Source organism: Gallinula chloropus (genome assembly GCF_964237585.1).
Source record: "Gallinula chloropus genome assembly, chromosome: 3".
Taxonomy (NCBI): domain Eukaryota; kingdom Metazoa; phylum Chordata; class Aves; order Gruiformes; family Rallidae; genus Gallinula; species Gallinula chloropus.
Window position 1 is genome coordinate 121,960,255 of NC_140087.1, and position 10,327 is coordinate 121,970,581.

The 10,327-nt window shown below is 58.9% G+C and overlaps 1 protein-coding gene across 1 annotated transcript in view; it reads right to left on the minus strand.

Moving 5' to 3' along the window:
- OTOF (otoferlin) overlaps positions 1–4,962 on the minus strand; it is a gene marked incomplete at both ends in the record, with an annotated part of 104,311 nt that extends 99,349 nt beyond the window's left edge. Inside the window, 2 exons of the mRNA XM_084261792.1 lie at positions 342–400; positions 4,884–4,962. Coding sequence (XP_084117918.1) covers positions 342–400; positions 4,884–4,962 — 138 coding nt within the window. The remainder of the gene's footprint in view (positions 1–341; positions 401–4,883) is intronic.
- Between the last annotated feature and the right edge of the window lie 5,365 nt (positions 4,963–10,327).

Here is a 10,327-nt window from a genome sequence, read left to right on the forward strand (position 1 = left end):
ACTCCAGTGGGATTTGCTCAGTAGAGACAAGAATTTCTCCTGACATCCCAGTACAAACAGGAGGGATTTTTTGTTTCCATTTATTTTTTTAATTAATCACCCCACAGGAAGATGCTGTGGGGCTGTTCCCACATCATGGGACACCCCACATCCTCGGTCCCAGCTGGACCACAACCAGGAGACCCATTTGGTACCTGCCAGGAGAAACCCCACAGCAGACAACAAAGACACCAAACCACTTGAACTGGGGGACAGGGATATTCATCCAGACAGGGAGTTGTGGCAAAGCAAACTGAGGGAGGCAGAGCAAACAAGGAGGAGGAAAATGCACCTTCTCTTACCTCATCAAACCTGGCCTCATCCTCACAGTTCTCAAGCACTCGGGTGTAGAAGGAGAGCCCTGGGGAGAGACCACAAACAGGCTGGTTGCAGCAAGGGCAGCAGATATGGAGGGGTGGTAAGCACCTCGTTAGGGTAAATACCTCGTTAACCCACTTGATGAGCTAATTAAGGTTTTCTGGTGTGTTCAAGCCCTGCCCCACCTATTGCAGAGCAGAAGAAGGGAGGGAGCTCAGGGCAGTTTCCATGGTGGCTTTCACATTGCTTGAACAGGAGCTGCTCAAGCTTTGGGGTGCTGAGGGGGCTCTACACCCCCCCAGCAGCATGCTCGAATGCTGGGGATGAGGTTTAGGACTGGCTACCCCAAGGAAACCACCCCAGCTCCTGCACAGAGCCAGAGGATCTGCACGCTTTGAGCCCAACCACAGGGATGCAGCCCACACACCCAGCCCAACAGCAGCATCCCTCCACCCCCCCTGCATCTCCTGGGCACTGCCCCAGGACAGGGGCTCTGGAGGAGGGTGAGGAGCTGGGGATGCTCTGCAGAGGAGCCTCAAAAGCCCCTGCTTGGGGGTGGGATGAGGGGAGGAGCAGCCAGACGTGCTGCTGCAGAGGGGAGAGCAGCCAAGCGTGTGTGTTAGTTATTGAAATAATCAGGTTTTCCCAGCTCCCAGGTTGCCCCCCTGCTTTCAGCTGCTCCCAGCAGTGTAATTTTACCCACCCACACCCCCCTCGATCGGTATTGCCAGTTAATATCCACTTCATAACACTGCAGGGGGGAAACTTATCAAAATGCTAATGTTTAATTGCTGAATGATGCTGAGATTTTCCCTTCCAGAGAAGGGAACTGTCTCCTGGGTAATTACAAACAGCTCCATGCATCGATCTGGCTTGGGACCAGCCTTGCACAGACACCCTATGGCCAGGGAAAGGGGGTGCCAGGGACCCCCTGACTGCTGTGGGGTCAGCTTGGACTTTGTTTTAGGGAAGGTGGAGATATCCTGATGGAACAGCTCTTGGCAGGGAACACCCCATCCCTTTTGAATTGCACTAGGACACAAGGAGAGCCAGAAAAGAATTTTATCACACTTTCTGCTGCCTGCAGCATCCAAACTGGGTAAGGCAGACCCAGAAGGGGCACCCTGTATCCCAAACCACCCTCCCAGCACCCAACCATCAATGGCTTCACCCACCGATGCCCAGGTTTCTAGGTTTCTCAGGCAGAGCACTGGATTTATCTCATGCCAGGTAACTCCAGGGGAGGGTGGAAGACACCTTTGAGCCTCATGGGCCATGGGATGGCTGCCCACCCTCGCCCCGTGCACACTGGCTGCCTCCCAGTGCAAAGGGACCCAGTGCTGGTTCCCTCCTTGCCTTCCATGGGGTGGGATGGGAGCTGCAAGAGGGATGCAGCCCAGAACCTGCTCACCCATGGCAGGGGAACCCGGGTGGGGAATGGGACCACTGCTCTGCTGGGAAGGAGCCATCAGGAGTAGGGCCATAGAGATGATGGGGGGGCTGGAGCCCCTCTGCTCTGGAGCCAGGCTGGCAGAGCTGGGCTGGCTCAGCCCAGAGAAGAGAAGCTGCTGCTGGGGAGAGCTCCCAGCCCCTTCCCGGCCCTCGAGGGGCTGCAGGAGAGCTGGAGAGGGGCTGGTGCCCAGGGCAGGGAGGGCCAGGCCCAGGGGAACGGCCTCCAGCTGCAGGGGGGGGATGGAGAGGGGCTGGGGGGGGCAGAGATTTCTTATGCTTATGGTGATAAGCAGGGTGCCCAGAGGGGTGGGAGATTCCCCATCCCTGGAAACATCCAAGGTCAGGTTGGATGAGGCTTTGAGCACCCCAGTCTGGTTGACAGTGTCCTTGCCCATGGCAGGGGTGGGACTGGATGAGCATTAAAGGTCCCTTCCCACTCCAACCAGTCTGGAGTTCAATGATTCTGGGACCCTACAGCCTTTAAAGTGATGCCACAGGCACCACGTGCCAGAGGCACAGAACGTCTGAGCCCTTGTTGTGGACTTTGGGGGCAGCTGCAGAGCACCCTCATGTAGATGTGGGACCCAAATAACTGAGGAGACTTGCTCAGGTCAGGGGTATATCAAGGCAACACAGGGGGTCCCCCCTACCCCGTTCTCTCCCAGTCCAGAGAGCACCACAGTGGTATCATTACCCCTGGTGCCCGGTGATGCTCCAGGGGGGATCCCAGAATGATCTCCTTCATTTACATACACTCATCCAGAGCAGAAGCCTGGCCAAGAAGCTCTTTACAACCCCATCTGCGATGGATTAGCTGACAAACAGCTCTAATTGCAAGTCCCCTCCTTCAGAAGAGCAATCAGACCGCTCTGAGAGTGAGAACTCTGTAAGGCAAGTGACCCTGCATGGGCTGGGGCGGTGTGGGGGACAGGGGCAGGCACCCTGAGCAGCAAACCCTGAATTCACCCATCTTTGAGTTTCACCTACAGAGCAGAGCCATGGAGAGCTGCAGTGGCAGCTGATCTGGGGCTCTGGAGCCCTTTTCAGCCAGCCTGGGCTACGTACAGGGTGTTTGCTCTGGTTTATGATGCTCAAAACCAGCCCCAAACCTCCTGTGAGCAACTGGGATGGGCACAAAGGCAACGGATCTTGTTGGTCACCAGCCCCCAGCCTCCCAGGGAATGAGCATCCCCTGGGAGTTTGGTGAGTCAGATCCAACACCGTGGTGGGAGACGAGTCCCTGATGCTTGGGGGTGGGAGTGGGGTCTGCTCAGGCTGCTGGGGCAGAGCCCACCCCTCCCTGGCTGCTCCCATCAGCCCAGAACTGGGAGTTCCCGCTCGTGCCTCAGTTTCTCCTAGTTGCAAAATGCAAATAGCCCAGCTGCAGCTCACTGGGGAGCGTGGGGATCCCAGGGTGGGGGGAAGAGGAGCAGTGTAATTCCACAGCCATCCCACACGGCTGTCAGTCTCAGCCCTTCCTCAGGAAGGTTTTTAAGGAGGTTGGGATTTATTCATCCCCCCCCTTGAGCTGCAGCCGAGCAGCGTTTCACTGCCCACCCGCAGAAAGGCACATGGCACGAGTCAAACTGTTGCTTTAGCTTCTCTTTTCATGCAAAAATAGGTGCTTTTGGCTCCGTGAGTGAACACACCCACCCCAGGAGCTCTCCCCACACCCCCCCAGGCTGTGAGGAGGAGGAGGAAGAAGCTGGGTGGTAGCTTGGAGAGCATCCCTTCCTGCAAGACTCAGTAACTCCAGGGAAACCGGGGTACTGAGAAGTATCAGCACAACTCTGAGCGTGCAAAACACACGAGTTGCTGTGAGGAGCACAGAGGGGGCCAGGCTGGTGGAGGCCAGATCCTTCCATGGGGTCTAAAGCTCCCTCTCCATGGGGGCTAAAGCTCCCTCTCCTTGGGGTCTAAAGCTCCCTCTCCTTGGGGTCTAAAACTCCCTCTCCTTGGGGTCTAAAGCTCCCTTTCCATGGGGTCTAAAGCTCCTCTCCATGGGCTCTAAAGCTCCCTCTCTGTGGGCTCTAAAGCTCCCTCTCCGTGGGGTCTAAAGCTCCCTCTCCATGGGGTCTAAAGCTCCCTCTCCATGGGGTCTAAAGCTCCCTCTCTATGGGGTCTAGAGCTCCCTCTCTATGGGGTCTAGAGCTCCCACTCCATGGGGTCTAGAGCTCCCTCTCCATGGGGTCTAGAGCTCCCTCTCCATGGGGTCTAAAGCTCCCTCACCAGGCACTGGAGAAAGGCAGGAGACTCTTCTCCCTGGAGACCGTGGCACCCAACCCCACTAACTCACACCAGGATGTTCCCCTGGGTCTGGCACTGAGGAACCAGGACCATGTGCCTGGCCCCATCCCATCCCATCCCATCCCATCCCATCCCATCCCATCCCATCCCTAGAATCACAGAATCAAATCACAGAATCCTCTAGGTTGGAGAAGACCACTAAGCTCGTCAAGTCCACCTGTCTGTCCAGTACTACCATCCCACTCCCACCCCATCCCCATCCCACCCCAGGACTGGAGTCAGCCCAGGAGTTAGCTCGGGAAGCTTTGGAGCTGGTGTGGATGGATCCCAGCAGAGGAACCAAAGCTGCAGCAGCCTTGCAGGAACTCCAGGCACACACAGGGCCCGGGCATGAGGCAAGTTCTCCTCCCGGCCCTCCCAGGGACACCTTTTGGGGGAGCACAGCTTCCTGACCATGGCCTTGACCCTATGGCAGGAGCTGGGCTGGGCAACCATCCTGCTCCCGGGGAGGCTTCGCCACCCTGGGGCTCCATCTGCTTCCCCCCCAGCTGAAGGGATGAACCCCCCTCCCGTGGGATAGGTAACAGGGGGGCTGCGGTGTCCCTGGCCAGGCACAGGCAGGGGTGCCCCAGCACCCACAGCGGGGGGCTCACACCCCAAACGGGGTGGGGGTGGGCAGCCCTTCAAGCTGGCAGCCTCGCATACCCCCCCCCCCCCCCGCCTTCCCAATCCACGCACAGGCGCGGTGGGGAAACTGAGGCAGGACACAGTCCGCCCCGGGGGACACCCCCCCACAGCCTCCCACCCCGCCGCCCCCTCCCCGCTACCTCGGAAAGCCGCTTTGGCGATGCGATCGGCTTTGCCGCGGAGGCCGGAGACGGTGCGGAGCTGCAGCACCAGAGCCATGGTGCGCGGAGAGGTGCGGAGAGGTGCGGGGCGGGGCGCGGAGCCGTGCGCGGAGCGGAGCGCGGTGAGGTGCGCGGTGCAATGCGCGGTGCGGTGCGCGGAGCCGTGCGCGGTGAGGTGCGCAATGCAATGCGCGGAGCGGTGCGCGGTGAGCTGCGCGTTGCAATGCGCGGTGTGGAGCGCGGTGAGGTGCGCGGTGCAGTGCGCGGAGGGGAGCGCGGTGAGGTGCGCGGAGCGGTGCGCAATGCAATGCAATGCGCGGAGCCGTGCGCGGTGCAGCGCTCCGAAGCGCGGGGCGGTGCCGCCCCCCTCCCCGGCCCTCCTTCAGCGCTGAATTATTCAGTAGCGGCACCACCCCCCCACCCACCCACCCCCCCCTGCCTTCCCCTTCCCCTTCCTTTTCCCCTTTCCCTTCCCTTTCCCTTCCTTCCCTTCCCTTCCCTTCCCTTCCCTTCTGCAGGCTGCAGATGTTGTGAGCGGGGAAACTGAGGCAGGACACCCCCCCACACACACGCACCCTCCCAACCCCCAATACCCCTCATCCCTCATCCCCAGCTCCCTGCAAGGCAGTTGCAGGGATGTGGGGTCTCTTCTATCCGGTGATGGGATGAGAGGAAATGGCTTAAAACTGCCCCAGGGGAGATTTAGGTCAGAGATCAGGGAGAATTTCTGTGCTGAAAGGGCTGCCAGGCGTTGGGACAGGCTGCCCAGGGGGGCGGGGGTGTCACCATCCCTGGGGGGATGTAAAAGGTGAAGTGCTTAAGGACATGGCCTTGAGGTGGGCTATGGGTGCAGCTGGAGCAGAGGAAGCTCCATGGGAATGTCAGGAGGAACTTTGTCCCTGGGAGGGTGACAGAGCCCTGGGCCAGGCTGCCCAGAGAGGCTGGGGAGTCTCCTTCTCTGGAGACATTCAGACCCTGTGATCCTGGGGGGTGGGACTGGGTGATCTTCCAAGGTCCCACCCCGCAGAGCCCGTGGCTGTGGCAGTAGGGCTGACAGACCCTTCAGTGGGACAATGAAGTCTGGGGCAGAGGATGGGGTGTGTCCTGCTGGATGCAGGAAGCACAGGCAGCATCACCTGCATCCCAGCCTGCGTGCTTACCTGAGCTGATGTGTGCTCCGTGCTCTGCTCAGGAAGTTTGGTGTGTTGGGGGCTCAACCTCAACAGGACCCAGTGGGATTTCACAGAATCCCAAGGTTGGAAAAGCTCTTTAAAGATCATGAAGTCCACCCACCCCTGTCCTGTGCTGCCCCAGATCTCTCAGCACCTCATCTCCCCCCTGTTAAACACCCCCAGGGCTGGGGACTCAGCCCCTCCCTGGGCAGCCTGTGCCACAGCCCCACAACTCTGCCAGGGAAGAACTTTGCCCTCCCAGCTGAGCTGACCCTGCCCTGGGGCAGCTTGAGCCCATTGCCCCTTGGCCCATCTCCTGGCCCCTGGCTGCAGAGACCATCGCCCACCTCTCTGCACCCTCCTGGCAGGGCAGGGGAGGTGGGGAGAAGGGCTCCCCTCAGCCTCCTCTGCTCCAGGCTCAACACCCCCAGCTCCCTCAGCTGCTCCTCAGAGGATTTGCCCTCCAGCCCCTTCCCCAGCCTGGTTGCCCTTCTCTGCACTCGCTCCAGGACCTCCCTGTCCTTCTGATGCTGAGGAGCCCAGAACTGGACCCAGCACTGGAGCTGCAGCCTCCCCAGTGCCCAGCCCAGGGGCAATCTGCAGGAATACGTAAGAGCTCTACAGCCTGGAGCTCTGGGCTCTCTTTGGAGCGGGTCTTGCCCATAGGGTTTCGTGCAAACACCTTTCCCAGGCTGTTAAACTTGTCCTTTATTTGGAGGAAGATGATGAATGCATTCTTGAAGGAGGAAGAGCATTGGCACAAGGGTGTCTGAGCCTCACACATCTTCCTGCTTGGGCACTTCCAGGAAAAGCCCATCTGTGGTGAAGTGTGAACCCAGGAGAGTTTCAGCCTCATCAGAGAGAGAACCGAGGGAGAAACCTTCACAAATGGATCCTGAGAGGCTGGAAACCAGATATCTGTTTCCATCTACCACGCCAGGTTCTGCAGGAGAAGCCAGGCTGCTGTCCCCCTGCCAGCCCAGAAGATCATTCTGCTCATGCACCAGAGAATGAGGAAACCGGTGGGGAGCAACAGCGTGTGCTGGTTCTCGTTAGGTTCATAATTACCTCCTGGCAGTGAGGGGCTGCAGCAGGGAGGGAGCTGGCGCCTGCTGCTGAGGCTGTACCAGCCCCAGCCCCAGCCCTGCTCTGCTCCCCTTCGCTGATGTCCTCACCTTCATCTCCCTCAGCTCCACTCCTCCAGCTGGCTGGGTGCCAGGGCAAGCAAATGACACCCGTGTTGTGCTTCTAGGAGGCAGCTTCAGGGTAGCCCACGTCGCCCTAAAAGCCCAGATGCCACAAAAAACCACCTTCTGCATCCCACAGTGAGTTTTAAACCCCTGGGTGTCAGGAAGTGAGGTAACTCAGTTAAAGTAAATCAGGTGTAAGAGGTGTTGGGGGAAGATTCTCCCTGGAAGAGGCGACCCTGACGTGCAGTTGGGTCGGTGATGCTACATGTCTGCCATGAAGAGACCAGCCTGAAGGGTTGTTCAGCCTGGAGAAGAGGAGGCTGAGGGGAGCCCTTCTCCCCACCTCCCCTGCCCTGCCAGGAGGGTGCAGAGAGGTGGGCGATGGTCTCTGCAGCCAGGGGCCAGGAGATGGGCCAAGGGGCAATGGGCTCAAGCTGCCCCAGGGCAGGGTCAGCTCAGCTGGGAGGGCAAAGTTCTTCCCTGGCAGAGTTGTGGGGCTGTGGCACAGGCTGCCCAGGGAGGGGGCTGAGTCCCCAGCCCTGGGGGTGTTGAACAGGGGGGAGATGAGGTGCTGAGAGATCTGGGGCAGCACAGGACAGGGACGGGTGGACTCCAGGAGCCCAAAGGGCTTTTCCAGCCTGGTGACTCTGGGATTCTGTGACTTCTTCCTTTTGCCTGGTTTTACTTTATATGACTCTCCTCCCCGCTGTGGTTTCACCGTGGAACTGCAGGTGGGAGGCTCCTAGGGAGTGCTAACCCATAGTTTAACTCCCAGACTTAACTAAAGAGACACCATTGAAGCAAGAAAGAAGAACTGAGGCCAGAAGATGCACGTGGGTTGATTACATGGTGTGTGAAACCTGAGAGCGATTTGGCCACTGTGGTTGCAGTGAGCAGTGCAAGAATCGGGCTGCTGGGCACAAGCATCCTCCTAGGACACCACAACCCAGCCAAGTTCTTCTGCTCATGGCTGAGACCTCTGCTGCTGGGTGCTCTTCTGGATGGTGGAAGACCCACACTTGAACCCCCAGGTGATTTATCCACCCATTCTACCCATAAATTGGATAAGGAAGATGAGGAGGAACAAGCACAATGAACTCAACACAAGGGACTGTCAGAGTAACTGTCATAGAATCACAGAATCCCAGCCTGGTCTGGGCTGGGAGGGACCCCAAGGGTCCCAGAGCTCCAACCCCCTGCCACAGGCAGGGACACCAACCTCCAGGCCTGGAGCTACACAAGGGTGCCCAGGGCCCCAGCCAACCTGGCCTTGAACACCCCCAGGGACGGGGCACCCACCCCCTCTCTGGGCAGCCCCTTCCAGCCCCTCCCCACTCTCTCTGCACAGAACTTCCCCCCAGTCTCTCCTCTCCCCCTTCCCTCCTCCAGCTTCACTCCAGCCCCTTGTCCTGCCAGGCTCTGCCCTTTAACAAGCCCATTCCCCTCCTGTTCCTGGGGTCCCTTCAGGGACGGGGAGGCTGCAGTGAGGTCCCCCCACAGCCTTCTCTTCTCCAGGCTGACCCAGCCCAGCTCCCTCAGCCTCTCTCCATGGGGAGCTGCTCCAGCCCTCTGAGCATCCCCGGGGCTCCTCTGACCCCTCTCCACCAGCCCCACATCTCCCTTGTGTAGGGCCCCAGCTCTGGCCACAGGACTCCAGCTGGGGAGGGCAGAGCAGAGAGGGACAATCCCCTCCCTGTCCCTGCTGCCCCCCCTCTGCTGATGGAGCCCAGGATCCCATCGCCCTTCCCAGCTGCCAGAGCCACTGCTGGCTCAGGGGAAGCTCCTCACCCCCCATCACCCCCAGGTCCTTCTTACAACTATGCTGTAAGTGTTCTCCCTGGCTTGAGAGCCAAAGGGCCTTGCCCACGATGAGCAGAGCAAGATGAGAACCTGCCCTTCACAAACAGTTAATTCCAGGGTTTATTTCCAACACATCTCTGCAATTTTCCCACCAAGTAGAAATCACACCCCCACCTCTGAATCACTGATGATTGCTCTTATTTACTACGGGTTTACAAAGGCAAGGGGGAAAGCACTGCTTGCCAGGGCAGGATCAGGCCTTAACTAGTCCTCCCACAGCTCCCAGTATCCCATTAAAATAAATCCAATTGCACACGCTGAAGCAATAGACTTGTGATGATGCTACAGAGCGTTAAAGCCCCAAATTAATGGAATTTTCTCTTCTTGACTCTTTTCCTCTATTTTTTCCCCCAGCTCTTCTCTTCCCACGCTTGAAAGAAACCCAGAGCAGCCCCCCCAGTTGTCAGACCAGTGAAATCCTTCACATTAATTATGGAAAGTCGTTGGGTTTTTCTTCTCTCAATTGTTTTGTGTGTGTGTTTTGCCTGAGGGTTGGACAGAGGCATCGCATGGGGGGGCTGATCCTCCTCAGGAGCCTCCAGTGCAGAGCTTTAGCATCACTGCCAGGTCTCACAGAGTCACAGCATTGTAGGGGTTGGCAGGGTCCCCCAGAGCCCCTGGGGTCCCACCCCCTGCCCAAGCAGGGGCCCTAGGACAGGGGCTGGGATCTCTCCAGAGAAGGAGACTCCACACCCCCTGGGCAGCCTGGCCCAGGGCTCCCTCACCCTCACTGGGAAGAAGTTCTTCCCCACATTGGGGGGAACTCCCTGGGCTCCAGCTTGAGCCCATCGCCCCTTGTCCTGTCCCCACAGACACTGAGCAGAGGCTGCCCATGGCCCCTGGGTCCCACCCTTCAGCTCTTGATCCCCAGTGATCAGATCCCCTCTCAGGCTCTTCTCTGCAGGCTGAACAGCCCCAGCTCCCTCAGCCTTTCCTCCCAGGGGAGATGCTCCAGGCCCTTCAGCATCTTTGGGGCTCTCCCACCCCTGGTTTCCCACAGACCACACAAACCATCACAAACTGGTGAGGTCTCCAAGTCGTCAGAGCCACGAATTGATGGGGGAACCCCAGTTCTGCCCCACAGCTGTCTCCACAGCCGGGCAGGGCTGGGGATGGGCAGTGCTGGCTGGGCTCTGCTGAGCTGGGGGATTCAGTCCTCTGCTGACCAGGTACCTCCAAATTATCGAGTCCTCCAGAGGGG